Consider the following 17,669-nt stretch of genomic DNA (forward strand, 5'->3'; position numbering starts at 1 on the left):
TCCTCTAATTCTGTACAGCAAAAATACCCTCATCCAAATTCTGAAAGGCATAATAATTTCATTTTGTCACCTGATCTATCAACTCTGCTACTTCCCACTTTCCCAAAATTATTCATACGATATGCTACTTACCAAAACTGGCACTTCCAATGTTCTACACAAAGCCTTCAAACACCTGAATCTACAAACGTTTCATGTGTTTAGAATGACTTTAATGCTAAATAAGTAGCATTGAAAATATATTTTCAGAGCAAAAGAAGTAGTGTACATAGATTACAGATTTAAGTGTAAACAAAACAATGCTTTACGTTACAAACCTGTTAACAAAACCAGGCGCAATATTACGTAACTGTTCTACTCCCTGCTGTATTTGAAGCAATGCATTTAATGCCTGGGGATTTGACATCAGATTATGGATTTCAGGATTTTGCAACTGCTGTAGAAAGTTTGGTAGCATCCGCCGTATCTGGTCCTGAAATTTATACAGAGACAGACCACATAAGTGTACCAGACTATTTATTAAGAGAAAGTAAACCAATGAAAGTAATAGTCATGTGTCTCACTGTTTAAATAATAGCAGCATGGCAGCTACTTAAATTTTATCATCATTTATATTACACGAAAATGACACTCAAGATGCAGCCTGAAATTTTATTAACTTTTCAAGAGAAACTAAACTGACAGAAATGCAATTGTGCAGCATTCTGGCAATTTCTTTTAAGCATTTTTAACTGATCAATCTTTGCGAACAAGAATCTTGCACTGTCTCCACAATTTGTAAGGTTTCAAGTGTGTTTTCAATTAGATACAATGGGAAAGGTTATCCATATGTCTGCTTATTTTGGATCAAAGTAGTACTTGATGAGGGCTACTTGAAAAGAGATTTATGTAAATGATTTTCTAATGAATGGAAGTTTTGTTGTATGATAAAAAGTTAACATTACAATCTCTCTCATTCCGGTCAGTGCTTTTCAGCAATGTGCCCTGATCAGCCTCAGTTACTGCATCCAAGTGTTGTTAGCAGCTTCCCGACAGTGGTACTGTACTTTTGTCAGTAGTCACATGGATGTGATGCCATTAGAAGGAAAAAAGTACTGGGGTTCAAACACTCATCAACAAGGTAATCAAGATCTAACTGGATAAGGGTGGGCAAAAAAAGAGACTGTGGTATTTTCAAAGGAACTGTCTTGGTCTTGACTCATTTACGGAAACCATACAAAAGCAAATTATGGATACCTGGAGAGGGATTTGAACCTTATTCCTCTCATGTGAGACTCCAATGTGTATACTATTTCACAATCCACAAACAATAGAAGACAGCTCAGGCTAGGATTTGGGAACGGGGAAGGAGGAAGTGAATATTTGCTATCGTGAACGGTGATTAACTGTAATTCTGTTGAGAATTAATGATGAACCATTACGCCTGTCTCTGACTTCTAAGAGAACAGCAAAAGGAAAGCAGTTCATTTTCGTGTTCATTTTATGGGCTTCTAAATAAAAGTGAGTTACTTATTTAGAATTGTCTACATACTTTTGTAGTTTAATTGTAAATTTCTTGCTTGTTTGTGTATTTCGAGATATAGTCTTGCACTTTAGAAACTTTGTAGTACAGGTTTACACCATGTGCATTGCTGCTATCATCAGCCAGCAGCCGTTGTACTGGGCTTAGTCAGTCATTGAATTTTGAACTAGCAGCACCAGGAGAGTGGTTCATTTTCCACCATCTTCAGTATGGACAGGGCTGGTGAATGCTGCATTCAGATGCATCTTGAGTTGGACGCAGTTCACTCACAGCACCAGGCAGTGCTTGCTTTGGTCATGCAGCTTAAGGCTGCTGCCTATGGGTGTCATTGTGAGGGGCTGAATGTAGTGATCCAAGGGACAACCAGCAAGTCACATGTGTCCACCAATTGGTCTACTATTATGGTGGGCCTAATTACTGCCTGCATTGAAATTGAACCTTCACCAGTGAGCGAATAGGAGGTTGTATATGCCAGGGTGTACCAGCTGGCAAAAGACTTTCTGGGGAACTGATAGCGAAGCCTCCACAGTATGTCTGACAAACAGGTTTCAGGAGCTATCTGCAGCTGATAATAATCCTGAGTCAGCTGCAGTCATTTTTTTCTGTTCCACTGGAACCCCCTTCGTCTCAAAGAGCTGGGCATTAACAGTGGGTGGGATTATTGGTAGTTGGGAACTCCAATTTGGGCATATGGTGGAGCCCCTTAGGAATATGACTGCCAATCAGGGGAAGATAATTGTGACTCAGTGTATACTGAGGGAAATGATCTCAGATGAACAACAGTTCCTTCAGATGACACAAAGAGCACAGGGTGCAGCCATCAGCAGGAAGTGGCTCTGCCAGTACTAATGATATGAGCCATTTTGGATCAAAAGAGATTCATGTTTCTGGTGGCTCAACCAGTTTTGCTTCCAAGATGAAGCCAGAGCTACCCACATATAGCATCACTGACAGACAAATTGTGGACCTTTGGTAGAGCTATGTGGAGGGTCTGAATCAGAGGCTCAGATGGTTCTGTGACTTAAAGACTGCAATTTCCTTGACTTTCACCATAGGATGGAGAGGAATTAGGATCTGCTTAAGAGGTGAGGGGTCCATTACATACAGATGGTGACTAACTGGGTAATGTGAAGTGGACTGGGCGTTAGGGTCTCAGGGAAAATGCAAACACGGGTTCTGTTTCAAAGGATGCAGGTCAAGCAGAGGATGAGGATAGACTTCAGAAGCATTGGTATTATAAATGTAAACTGTAATAGCTATGTTGGGAAAGAACCACCAACAGGGCGTATACACTGACATGAAAGAAAAATCCTGGATTTTTACCAGATTACCTGATTAAATGCCCCCCATGAACCATGGACCTTACCATTGTTGGAGAGGCTTGCGTGCCTCAGCAATACAGATAGGAAGTTGCAACCACAACGGAGGCCAGACAAACGTGTGGTTCCTGAAGAGGGGCAGCAGCCGTTTCAGTAGTTGCCGCGGCAACAGTCTGTATGATTGACTGCTCTGCCCTTGAAACACTAACCAAAACAGCCTTGTTGTGCTGGTACTGCGAACGGCTCAAAGCAAGGGGAAACTACAGCCGTAATTTTTCCCAAGGGCATGCAGCTTTACTGTATGGTTAAATGAAGATGGCGTCCTCTTGGGTAAAATATTCCGGAGGTATAATAGTCCCCCCATTCAGATCTACGGGCAGGGACTATTCGGGAGGACGTTGTTACCAGGAGAAAGAAAACTGGCGTTCTACGGATTGGAGCGTGGAATGTCAGATCCCTTAATCGGGCAGGTAGGTTAGAAAATTTAAAAAGGGAAATGGATAGGTTAAAGTAAGATGTAGTGGGAATTAGTGAAGTTCGGTGACAGGAGGAACAAGACTTTTGGTCAGGTGACTACAGGATTATAAATACAAAATCAAATAGGGGTAATGCAGGAGTAGGTTTAATAATGAATAAGAAAATAGGAATGCGGGTAAGCTACTACAAACACCATAGTGAGCGCATTATTGTGGCCAAGATAGATACGAAGCACACACCTACCACAGTAGTTCAAGTTTATATGTCAAATAGCTCCACAGATGACGAAGAGATGATGAAATGTGTGACGAGATAAAAGAAATTATTCAGGTAGTGAAGGGAGGCGAAAATTTAATAGTCATGGGTGACTGGAATCCGATAGTAGGAAAAGGGAGAGAAGTACGTGAATATGGATTGGGGGTAAGAAATGAAAGAGGAAGCCATCTGGTAGAATTTTGCACAGAGCATAACTTAAACATAGCTAACACTTGGTTCAAGAATCATAAAAGAAGGTTGTATACATGGAAGAATCCTGGAGATACTAAAAGGTATCAGATAGATTATATAATGGTAAGACAGAGTTTCAGGAACCAAGTTTTAAATTGTAAGACATTTCCAGGGCAGATGTGGACTCTGACCACAATCTATTGGTTATGAACTGTAGATTAAAACTGAAGAAACTGCAAAAAGGTGGAAATTTGAACAGATGGGACCTGGATAAACTAGCTAAACCAGAGGTTGTACAAGTTTCAGGGAGAGCATAAGGGAACAAGTGACAAGAATGGGGGAGAGAAGTACAGTAGAAGAAGAATGGGTAGCTTTGAGAGACGAAATAGTGAAGGTAGCAGAGGATCAAGTAGGTAGAAAGACGAGGGCTAATAGAAATCCTTGGGTAACAGAAGAAATACTGAATTTAATTGATGAAAGGAGAAAATATAAAAATGTAGTAAATGAAGTGAGCAAAAAGGAATACAAATGTCTCAAAAATGAGATCTACAGGAAGTGCAAAATGGCTAAGCAGGGATGGGCTGGAGGACAAATGTGAAATGGAAGAGAGTGTAGACGAAGATGAAATAGGAGATGCAATACTGTGTGAAGAGTTTGACAGAGCACTGAAAGACCTAAGTCAAAACAAGGCCCCGGGAGTAGACAACATTCCATTAGAACTACTGACAGCCTTGGAAGAGCCAGGCCTAACAAAACTCTACCATCTAGTGAGGAAGATGTATGAGACAGGCGAAATACCCTCAGACTTCAAGAAGAATATAATAATTCAAATCCCAAAGAAAGCAGGTGTTAACAGATGTGAAAATTACCGAACTATCAGTTAAGTCACGGCTGCAAAATACTAACACAAATTCTTTACAGACGAATGGAAAAACTGGTAGAAGCTGACCTCGGGGAAGATCAGTTTGGATTCCGTAGAAATGTTGGAACGTCTGAGGCAATACTGACTCTACAACTTATCTTAGAAAATAGATTAACGAAAGGCAAACCTATGTTTCTAGCATTTGTAGACTTAGAGGAAGCTTTTGACAATGTTGACTGAAATACTCTTTCAAATTCTGAAGGTTACAGGGGTAAAATACAGGGAGCGAAAAGCCATTTACAATTTGTACAGAAACCAGATGGCAGTTATAAGAGTAGAGGGAAATGAAAGGGAAGCAGTGGTTGGGAAGGGAGTGAGACAGGGTTGTAGCCTCTCCCCGATGCTATTCAATCTGTATATTGAGCAAGCAGTAAAGGAAACAAAAGGAAAGTTCGGAGTAGGTATCAAAATCCATGGAGAAGAAACAAAAACTTTGAGGTTCACCGATGACATTGTAATTCTGTCAGAGACAGCAAAGGACTTGGAAGAGCAGTTGAACGGAATGGATGGTGTCTTGAAGGGAGGATAAAAGATGAACATCAACAAAAGCAAAACGAGGATAATGGAATGTAGTCGATTTAAGTCAGGTGATGTTGAGGGTATTAGATTAGGAAATGAAACGCTTAAAGTAGTAAAGGAGTTTTGCTATTTGGGGAGCAAAATAACTGATGATGGTCGAAGTAGAGAGGATATAAAATGTAGACTGGCAATGGCAAGGAAAGCATTTCTGAAGAAGAGAAATTTGTTAACATTGAGTATTGATTTAAGCGTCAGGAAGTCGTTTCTGAAAGTATTTGTAAGGAGTGTCGCCATGTATGGAAATGAAACGTAGACGATAAATAGTTTAGACAAGAACAGAATAGAAGCTTTCGAAATGTGGTGCTACAGAAGAATGCTGAAGAGGTATTGAACAGAATTGGAGAGAAGAGAAATTTGTGGCACAACTTGACTAGAAGACAGGATCAGTTGGTATGGCATATTCTGAGGCATCAAGGAATCACCAATTCAGTATTGGGGGGCAGCGTGGAGGGTAAAAATCGTAGAGGGAGACCAAGAAATGAATACAGTAACCAGATTCAGAAAGATGTAGGCTGCAATAGGTACTGGGATATGAAGAAGCTTGCACAGGATAGAGTAGCATGGAGAGCTGCATCAAATCAGTCTCTGGACTGAAGACCACCACCACCACCACCACCACCACCACCACAACAACAACAACAACAACAACAACAACAACCTGATTAAATATTCAATTTTCCTGGGTGAAAATGCATTGTTTTCTGGCTGGAAATTCACTATACCTTAAGTTCACTTTTTGCATGTTAAGTGACAGTATACAGGGTGAGCACAAAGTCTTGCTCTGATTACAATAATTTAAAACAGAATAACCGTTTGACATAATAAGTTGTATTTGATGCCATTCCATGTTGTTGTTGTTGTTTTGGTCTTTAGTCCTGAGACTGGTTTGATGCAGCTGTCCATGCTACCCTATCCTGTGCAAGCTTCTTCATCTCCCAGTAGTTACTGCAACCTACATCCTTCTGAATCTGCTTAGTGTATTCATCTCTTGCTCTCCCTCTATGATTTTTACCCTCCACGCTGGCCTCCAATGTTAAATTCGTGATCCCTTGATGCCTCAGAACATGTCCTACTAACCGGTCCCTTCTTTTTGTCAAGTTGTGCCACAAACTCCTCTTCACACCAATTCTATTCAATACTTCATCATTAGTTATGTGATCTACCCATCTAATCTTCAGCATTCTTCTGTAGCACCACATTTTGAAAGCTCTATTTGCTTCTTGTCCAAACTATTAATCGTCCATGTTTCACTTCCATACATGGCTACACTCCATAAAAATACTTTCAGAAACGACTTCCTGACACTTGAATCAATACTCGATGTCAACAAATTTCTCTTCTTCAGAAACGCTTTCCTTGCCATTCCCAGTCTACATTTTATATCTTCTCTACTTCGACCATTATCAGTTATTTTGCTCCCCAAATAGCAAAACTCCTTTACTACTTTAAGTGTCTCATTTCCTAATCTAATTCCCTCAGCATTGCCCAACTTAATTCGACTACATTCCATTATCCTCGTATTACTTTTGTTGATGTTTATCTTACATCCTCTTTTCAAGACACTGTCCATTCTGTTCAACTGCTCTTCCAAGTCCTTTGCTGTCTCTGACAGAATTACAATGTTATGGGCAAACCTCAAAGTTTTTATTTCTTCTCCATGGATTTTAATACCTACTCCAAATTTTTCTTTTGTTTCCTTTACTGCTTGCTCAATATACAGATTGAATAGCATCGGGGAGAGGCTACAACCCAGTCTCACTCCCTTCCCAACCACTGCTTCCCTTTCATGCCCATGCCCCTCGACTCCTGTAACTGCCATCTGGTTTCTGCACAAATCATAAATAGCCTTTCACTCCCTTTATTTTACCCCTGCCACCTTCAGAATTTGAAAGAGAGTATTCCAGTCAACATTGCCAAAAGCTTGCTCTAAGTCTACAAATGCTAGAAATGTAGGTTTGCCTTTCCTTAATCTTTCTTCTAAGGTAAGTCATAAGGTCAGTATTGCCTCACGTGTTCCAATATTTCTACGGAATCCAAACTGATCTTCCCCAAGGTCAGCTTCTACCAGTTTTTACATTCATCTGTAAAGAATTTGTGTTAGTATTTTGCAGGTGTGACTTATTAAACTGATAATTCGGTAATTTTCACATCTGTCAACAGCTGCTTTCTTTGGGATTTGAATTAGTATATTCTTCTTGAAGTCTGGGAGTATTTCGCCTGTCTCATACATCTTCCTCACTAGATGGTAGAGTTTTGTTAGGCCTGGCTCTTCCAAGGCTGTCAGTAGTTCTAATGGAATGTTGTCTACTCCCGGGGCCTTGTTTTGACTTAGGTCTTTCAGTGCTCTGTCAAACTTTTCACACAGTATTGCATCTCCTATTTCATCTTCATCTACATCGTCTTCCATTTCCATAATATTGTCCTCAAGTACATTGCCCTTGTATAGATCCTCTATATACTCCTTCCACCTTTCTGCTTTCCCTTCTTTGCTTAGAACTGGGTTCCCATCTGAGCTCTTGATATTCATACAAGTGGTTCTCTTTTCTCCAAAGGTCTCTTTAATTTTCCTGTAGGCAGTATCTATCTTACCCCTAGTGAGATAAGCCTCTACATCCTTACATTTGTCCTCTACCCATCCCTGCTTAGCCATTTTGCACTTCCTGTCGATCTCGTTTTTGAGACATTTGTATTCATTTTTGCCTGTTTCATTTACTGCATTTTTATATTTTCTCCTTTCATCAATTAATTTCAATATCTCTTCTGTTACCCAAGGATTTCTACTAGCCCTTGTCTTTTTACCTACTTGATCCTCTGCCGCCTTCACTACTTCATCCCTCAGAGCTACCCATTCTGCTTCAACTGTACTTCTTTCCCCCAGGCCTGTCAATTGTTCCCTTATGCTTTTTTTGTATTACGCCCTTTGACCTTCTTTTCTGGGGCTATATCAAGGACAGAGTCTTCATCACACCAGTTGCTGACTTCGACGAACTGAAGGCTAGGATAAAGGCTGCTGTGGGTACTGTGACAGAGCACATGTTACAGAACACCTGGCGGGAACTGGAATACTGCCTCGACCTTCTCAGATCTACCAAAGGAGCACACATTGAGGTTTACTAACATAAGTGGCCTTAAAACGGCATCAAATGCAAATTATTATGCCAAACAGATATTCTGTAATAGATTGTTGTAATCAGGGCAAGACTTTGTGCTCACCCTGTATATTCCCTCGAACTCTGAAATTTATCAAGCCTTTGAAAGGCAAAGGATTTATACACTGGTATAGAGCTTCTTGGCACTCCCAGCCAAAAAATAACACATTTTGGGAAGATCTTTAATGCACGGTAACATGTACGGTGCCTATTTTCAGATTACAAAAGTATAAATATGAATTCCACCAAATACAGCACAGTATTTATGAACACACAATACCAAAATATCATTAGTGTGATGCCCATGCTACAATACGGAAACAGAGACTGTAGCAGTGCTCTGAATTGCCTGGCAGTGAACTTCAAACTCTGGAAAATATGGCACGATAATATATATTCTTGCTTTGCAAAATACAACTACTACAAGCTGTACACTAAACATTTTTTGAGTTACCTGGTTGAATACATGTTGCTTTTTGCCTACATTATTGATAATCTGCAAATGAAGGAACTAAAATAAATATGAGAAAGTAACTTCTAAGCGGCAGAAAGTGGACAAGCTCTGTAGGAAACTGCGTAACTCTCATACTACACACTCTGCCATTGCCGACCTCAGGGCATCAGTCTGCGTTGCACTACAGCCACGTAAACATGGCTGCTGTCATTGGTGTAATTCAGTTTCTGCAAGCAGAAGAGAATAGGGCAACAGAAATTCATCAGAGAATGAGCCGAGTGAATGGTGATAACTTAATGACTGATGGTGTTGTGCATAAATGGTGCCAAAAGTTTAAATATAGCCGAAATGGCATGCATGATGAAGGGGGCCAAGGACGCAAGTCTGTCCTTACAGGTGACCTTGTTGAACAAGTTGACAGAATGGTTAGAGAAAACTGTAGGTTCACCATGACCGCTTTGTCTATGGAAATTCCGGAAATTTCAAGATCTGTCATACACACCATCATTATTGAACATTTAGGCTACAATGAACTTAGTGCTCACTGAGTTCCAAAAATGTTGACGGACACCCACAAAAGTCACCACACGGTGTCAGCTTTGAATTTCCTTGACTGTTATCACGATGAAGGAGAGAACTTTTTGAAATCGTTACTGGAGATGAAACTTGGATCCAATATGACACACTGGAAACAAAATGACAATCACAACAATGGATGCATCCGAATTCACCAAACAAACCCAAAAAATTCAAACAATCATTCAACAACAGAAAGGTTATAGCTACCACGTTTTGGGATCAAAAAGGTGTGTTGCTTGTAGAGTTTATGCAGCCCGGAACCACTATCAATGCAGCTGCTTATTGTGAAACTTTACGATGTTTGCGGAGAGCCATTAAAAAAAAACAAAGAGGAATGCTGTCTTCAGGAATTGTGTTGACCATGACAACACTCGTCCACACACTACTGGCACAACCCAACTGCTCCTTGAACAATTTCAATGGGACATTTTCGATCATCCGCCATACAGTCCTGACCTCGCACCCAGCAACTTTCACCTTTTTCCTGAACTGAAGATGTGGCTAGGAGGGCAGCACTTTCAAACCAATGAAGATCTTCAAAACAACATCAATGCTCACTTGGCATCACTGACGACAACAATTTTTGAAGAGGGTATTACAAAGCTTTTCCACAGGTACGATAAATGCCTCAATCTTTACGGTGGTTATGTTGAAAAGTAACCATAAGTGTACAAAACTTTTGGTAGTAAAATAATTGTTTTCTATGAACTTGTCTTTTATTTATAGTCTAACAAAGGTTGAAAAAAAAAATGGCCCTCATACTATGAAAGTAATGCCTCTCAAATCACCATTCGCAATAATTTCCCACAACCTGCTAGAAATGTATATAGCTGTGATGCCATGCTATCACACGAATAGTCTCCACTTCTTCCAAACTAACTACGAAAGTGTAGAATGGATATGACACATTCAAAGAAATAGTACAGACAGCAATTGAGAGATTCATACTAAATACATTAGTAAGATACATAACAGATCCCCAAGGTTCAAAATAACAGATCATGGCAATGTTTCAGAAACATGAGCTCTAAATTTAGTGCAGACTTCAATGCAAGATGCTTTTAACACTTTGGTGACCCAGCCCAAGCATAAATCGGGCCGCCACACTTTGTCCAAAAGAGTGCATCCGATTACGTCATGGACTACGATGTTCTCAAGGTGCAATTCTGCTGTTGCTCAAAACTTGGACTCATTTCACACAAGAACAGAGTATGAAAGTCTCACTGCCTGTCCATTAAAAGATGCTATCTTCTGTTGTCAATTTCTAGAATGATTTCGAAAAAAACAGTAGCAAATGCAAGAGCTGCTGTCACAACTGACTGACCCAATTTATACTCAAATTAACCTGAGTTTTGTGGTGTATTCTTGAAGGTTTTGCAGTTTGCTGTAACTCTGCAACAAATATGTAGTTAAGTGAGCAAGAAATTTTGGATGTTCAACAGGAAGAATTCTGAGATTCTTGACTGGAGGGAGAAATATCTGGGGGGGGGGGGGGGGGGACACTGCAAAATTCATATTCAAATCTGCAGTTCTCTAAAATTTTTAGTTGTTAGTATCGTTGCTACAACTACTGCTATTCTAATTTAGTTTTGTTTTATTCATATTAATCTCATCTTTTTTACAGATGAATGTCATGACAAAGACAAAGCAGCATCCAACATGGCTTTCCAAGATCTGTTTGGAGAACGCTAGACAATTTAGTGGCAAAATGTGCAGGAAAGGAAGCAACTGGTATTGCCCTGATTGCAAGATACCTCTCTTCATGCCAGAATACTTCAGACTTTTCCACACAAAAACCAAATACTTGTGAATCTCCTGAAGAGCTCATCCCACACTTCTCTCTGATAAAGTGTGAAGAGAGCATATTTTAAAGTTCTATTTATGTCATTGCAGGTTTCACTGTGATTCACCAGGCGGTAAGGTGATAGCAATTTGTAAAATGATGACTAATCAACATAAAACTTTTTGTGTGTTGCAGTATAAGAAGCATGCATTGTGTAGATACTACAGCACACAGCCACGAACCCAACAAAGCTTTCTGCAGGGGTAGCAACAGTTCAGAAACACAGCAACACAGATTGCCACTAAAGGAAAAAGCTCCACACAACTAGTTGAAATAGTAGAGTGTCTAAGAGACATTCTTTCACACCCCCCAAAAAAATATCTACCAGTTGTCTGAGTCGCAAACAGGGCATTCCATATTCCACTGTGTGGGAAGAGTATGTGGAAGTTATTAGATCAGAAACCACATTATACCACATACAGTTCCTACACTGTTTAAGGCCAAGTGACAGCGCCATCACACGTGAATTTTGTGAACTTTTCTAGAAAGCAACGGAAGATGACAAATTTACACCTCAACTTGTTTCAGTGATGTGATGTCCCACATAAACAGCCAACCAAATCATCACAATGACTACATATGGAGCATGGCAAATGTGGAGACAGAGATTTTCCAAAGATGAGTTTCTTCTGTGCTGTTTCGCACATGAAGGTATACGGACCCCAATTTTGTCCTGGGTAAACTGTGATAGCTGATATCCCAAACTTCATATTCTAATAAGATGGAGTTTCACCTCACTGGCATAGAGTAGGGCATCAGTATCTGAAGGGGAGCTTCCAAACCAGTAGACTGGGTGCTGTGCTCAGGATTACCTGTCACTCTTCATGTGGTCCCCAACGCCTCCTCATCTTACAGTTTGTGATTTTTCTTCTGGGGGGATAGGCGAAGGACTATGTTTTAACTTTGCTGATAACACCGACTAAACTCCTGGATTCCATTATTGCTGCATTGGAGAACACTGACAGGGACATGCTTGAGCACATATGATTCGAACTTGATCGCTGCATAAATGTTTGTAGTGTAACAGGAGCAGAGCACATAGGGCATTTGTGATGGTGTGTAAGAAACTTAGAAGTGTACTTTTCCATACAATCTATCGTTCACTATTTTTATGAAATACTCTGTGAAATACTTTTATCATTTGTAATCTTTAAAACAACTAAAATAAATATGAAACATAAACCTTGATTGAAACTTGGTCTTCTTTTAATGTGTGTAACTCTTTTAACGTATAACAAACACAAACACCATATTTTCCACAACGAAACAATGGCCAGCTTCACTGTGTGATAGCAATGGTTACATTCCTAGTGACAGTTCCCCCAAAAAGAGTTACTGAACATGGCCTTCTGAAAATCCTTCACGAAAGAAAATTAAATAAACATTCCAGTGTTTGACACAAGACAGCTGCCAACATGAGTAGCTTAGAAGCATCTTCAGTGTAGCTACACTGCTTAAATCATTTACTAAAGGTAAATCTCCTGGTCAAGACTGTACACCTATTATGGTCCTTTCTGAGTTTGCAAATGTAATAGCTCCACATTCAGTAGTCATGTACAACCACCCATGCTCAACGAAAGATCTGTACCTAAGGACTGGACAGTTGCACAGGTCACACCAATACAAAAGAAAGAAAACAGAATGAATCTAATGAATTACAGACCCATGTCACTGACATCTATCTGCAGTAGAACTTGGGAGCATGTATTGTTTGAAAATTATGAATTATCTAGAATAAAACCATCTTCTGACCCATAGCATGCATTTAGAAAACATTATTCTTATGAAACACAGCTGGCTCTTTATTCACACAAAGTGCTATCAACAGGGGATCACAACTGATTCCATATTTCTGCATTCCAAAACGCTCTTGACATTGTTCCTAAAAAGTGGCTTCTCATCAAATTGCATGCCTATGCAGTGTCATCAAAGACGTGTGAGTGGATTCATAATTTGTCAGAAAGGTCACAGTTCATGTAAATGATGGAAAGCCATTGAGTAACACATACGGAATATCTGGTGTTCCCCAAGTAAGTGTTACAGGCTCTCCGTTGCTCCTTATCTATATGAAATATTTAGGAGACAGTCTGAGCAGCCATATTAGATTGTTTGCAGACGATGTTGTCATTTACCAACTAGTGAGGTCATCAGAACATCTAAACCAATTGCAAACTGATTTAGACAAGATATGTGTATAGTGCAAAAGTGGCAACTGAACTGAAATAATGAGAAGTATGTGGTCATCCACATGACCACTGAATGAAAGCTATTTAAATTTCGGTTACATGATAAATACGATACAGGTTTCTTCTGTTGGTCACTCACTGTTTTTTTACTTCAAAATGATGAGTTTCAGTCAATGTTGCCCATCTTCAGATCATATGCTGTAGTTACAGAGTAATGTAATGGAACTATCAGTTCAGTGTCATACAAGATGGGGACCATTGCCTGAAACTGATCATTTTCAAATAAAAGTAGCCACACAGACAGAAAATAAGCCTATTTTGCATAAGGATTGCAGATAACTCCCTGTGAATAACATGTCTGGTTTTGATAAACAATAGATCACGCAAATTTAACTGCTGCCGATTCAATTAAATACTAGGTGTTACACTTACAAACAATTTCAACTGTAACGATCACAAAGAAAATTTTGTGGGGAAAGTGAACTGCATTTTGTTGACAGAGCACTTATAAGATGCAAAAAATCTATTTAAGAGCCTGCTTACATTATGCTTGTCCACCCTCTTCTGCAGTGCCGCTGTATGGTATGGAATCTTTACCACATAGGACTAACATTGGAAATTGAGGACAGTTTGTTTTGTATCATCACGAGAAAGGGAAGAAAGTGTCATGGATATGACACACAAGTTTGGGTGGCAATCAATAAAACAATAGTGTTTTTTGTTGTGGTGACATCTTTTCACAAAATTTTCATCAGTAGCTTTCTCCCCCAAATGTGAAAATTTTTGTTGACTTACAAAAACACAGGGAGGAATGACCAACATAATAGAATACAAGTGTGATTTTATAAGTCTGGCAAATTCCCTCAAAAGAATGGAACATTTATGTTTTGAGTCTTCATGGTTGGTAAGCTTTATTATTCCATGGATCATATAGAGAATTTCAACAATGTAGTACAGCACATAGTTCGTTGTTGACAGCCGTCTGAATTGGTCAGTGTGTCTAAATTGATTGAAAATGGAGAGAACAGAGTTTCATGCTGTTATTAAGCATTTTCATTTGAAGGGTTGGACTGCTGCACGAATCAGAACAGAACTGAATGAAGTTCTCATGAACTCTGCACCATCACTGAGGACGATTTACTTTTGAATTAATGAATTTAAATGAGGTCGGTCATTCAACTTAGGTCACCACAAATGAAACCGCTGACAAGATCCACAATACGGTAATGCAAGACCGCCAAATAACAACTCGTGAGATTGCTGAGACTGCAGGCATCTCAACTGAGCGAGTACATAGTACCTTGCACAGAGAATTGGGTATGAAGAAGCTGTGAGCAAGGTGGGTGCTGTGATTGCTCACAGTTGACCAAATGCTTATCTGGCACATTTCAACACAATGTCTGGTGATGTTTAATCACAATGTACAAAAATTTTTGTGCTGATTTGTGACTGCTCATGAAACCTGGATCCAGGGTTATACACCAGAATCAAAACAACAGTCAAAACAAGGGACAAAAGCTGAGTAAAGTGCTCTGAAGAAGGCAAAGACCATTTTCTCAGCCAGTAAGGTGATGGCCACTGTTTTTTGGTATTCCAAAGGAGTAATTCTCATAGATTACGTGGAAAAAGACAGAACCATAACTGGACCTTATTATGCTTCTTCAACAGATAATTTCAAACTTGCATTGGCTGAAAAAAGACCACAGTTGGTATGCAAAAATGCACTCTTTCACCAGGATAATGCAGCATCCCACACGCCAGTGATAACAATGGCATAAGTGCATGAACTAGTTCCTCATCCACCCTATTCAACCAACTTAGCCCGAAGTGACTCCTTCCAGTTTTGTAACTTGAAACTCCGGCTGGCTGGGAAGAAATTTTCATCGAATGAGGAAGTGATAGCTGCAATCAATAAGTATTTTGCAGGGTCTGACATAATCTTATTTTTATGATGGGATGAAAAAGCTGCAAGCTGGGGGACTGCTGGAACAAATCCCTCAAAGGAGACTACATTGGGAAGTAAGGTGAGTCTTTATGTAACAAACATTATTTCCATGCTTTTTTTTTACCAAACTTGTCAAACCATCCTTGTAAGAGAAAACCGAGCTCACTCTGAAAGAGCTACATGTTCATTTTTCCCACATGCTATTCGAATATGGAACAACAGAGAATCTCCTGATAAGCAGTTAGGTGTGAATTCCATGTAATAGACAAAGCAGAACCAAGTAAAGAGAAACTCACTGTAATGAATGAACAAATACTTGGGGATGCTGAAAGAGACTAAACGTCAGTCATATTTCCCCTTTTTCCTTTAATAACTGAAGCCTAAACTTCCCAGCAGAAGAAAGGATAGATTGCCAATTTGATCCCTGAAGCATCATCTGAGGCGGAGTGCCAGGTAAAAAGCACAGGGAAGGAAAGAAGGTAAGAAACTGTGATGAAGTAGGGCAGATGTGCTAGTCTTGAACAGCCAGAGACCTCCCGGGGTCTGGTCTGCACCGTGAGGCCAACTTGGGCACACAACCACGAGACAACTAGCTTCATACAAATATATGTAAACCACTCTTGAATAATATGTGAAAAACTTCATCTGCTGCTTTGACTCTGCTCTCAGCCCCCCCACTCGTCACTTACACCATAGTGAATGAAAGAGAAAATGAATAATGTAGCATTTAGAAAGGATGGAAGGAAGAAAGACTGTTACACACTGATCTTTCAGCCGAGCCTTCTTCAGAAAAGAAAACACACACACAAGCAAGCACATCTCATGCATAGATGACTGTTCTCTCTGGCCGATGCAGCCAGAACACATTCTGGCTGCAGCAGCCTACAAGGGGTCATGTATGCATGAGGCATGTTTGCTTGCGTGAATATTGTGTGTGTGTGTGTGTGTGGTGTGTGTGTGTGTGTGTGTGTGTGTGGTTTTTTTCTGAAGAAGACTGTCCAAAAGCCCAGTGTGTAACAGTTGTGCCCACCTGCAATTTGACATGTCTTCTTTATGGTCAATAGCAATCATCCTTTTCATAATGATTTTGATATTCCAACCAGGACTTTCCACTGTTTGTAAGCATAAAATGTATTCACTGGATATATCACATTTTGTGTGTTTTAGAGCACTGTTAAAGCTTATGAAACGTAGTTAACATTTCAGAATTGTTTTTTCAATCTGGAGTGTAGCCTTGTAAACAATTTTACTAGCTAATCGTACAAATACTCTCAGTGAAATCACTGTATGAAATGTTGAATTTACTGACTGCTTATGCTTAGATGGCTGCAAATTCTGGCAGCTCAGGCCAGTATGCAACTATCACATAGGGTGGCAGCATCACTCTGAAGGGGGCCGGGGAAGGGAAGGGATAATAGTGTATGAGTGGGGGACAGAGAAACACTGTCTGGTGGAATATACAGGGCCTAGAATCCCAACGGGTGCAGCATCAAAAGGATGTAGGGCATGGAGATGGGGAAAAAGGGAATGAAAAGAAGAGGAGTGGGGAAAGATGGGCGGGCACTAGCAGAGGGCATCAAACAAAGAGGCTGGAAGACAAGAATGGAGAGGAGATGATATGACAGAAGGGACGGAAACTGTTGGGTGGGTGTGATGATAGTTTGTTACCGTAGGTTGAGGCCAGGATAATTACATAAGCAGAGAATGTGTTTTAAGGAGAGCTCTCATCTGTGCAGTTAGAAAACCTGGTGATGGAGCGGAGGATCCAGATGACTCAGGTAGTGAAGCAGCCATTGAAATCAAGCGTATTATGCTCACCTGCAAGTCATGCCACAGGGTGATCTACTTCACTCGCCCAGAAAACATCAGATCATGCTGCTGGTCAGCAACATGAACTCAATGAAACATAAGACAGTTCAGACAGCAAAAGGCAATAACTTTTAGCTTGTTCCAGCAATAGAAAACATTTTCTGGAGCAAAACGTAGTCAGTATAATACATTAGAAATTGTGCTGAATGATTTGTTTAGGGAGCAGTGAGAGAAGTGCTTAAACCCATGAGTGCAGAAATTATCCAAGTTTAACCACATGAAATTGCTTGACAGCAAAAAATAACAAATTTCAAAGGAAGCCATTAGTGGGTTGCCACTTTCATAAAACATTGGGGATTTTCTCTTCGTAGACATACTTCAGTTGCAAAGGAGCTGTCAGTATACTTCGAGGAAAAACATGTCTCATTTCAGAATTTC

At 40.0% G+C, this 17,669-nt stretch overlaps 1 protein-coding gene across 1 annotated transcript in view; it reads right to left on the reverse strand.

Moving 5' to 3' along the window:
• The window catches only part of LOC126095291 (ubiquilin-1), a 105,154-nt gene that overhangs the window by 43,255 nt on the left and 44,230 nt on the right, over nt 1-17,669 (reverse strand). Inside the window, exon 7 of the mRNA XM_049910073.1 lies at nt 318-472. Coding sequence (XP_049766030.1) covers nt 318-472 — 155 coding nt within the window. The remainder of the gene's footprint in view (nt 1-317; nt 473-17,669) is intronic.

Source organism: Schistocerca cancellata, chromosome 8 (genome assembly GCF_023864275.1).
Source record: "Schistocerca cancellata isolate TAMUIC-IGC-003103 chromosome 8, iqSchCanc2.1, whole genome shotgun sequence".
In the NCBI taxonomy this organism is placed as follows: Eukaryota; Metazoa; Arthropoda; class Insecta; order Orthoptera; family Acrididae; genus Schistocerca; species Schistocerca cancellata.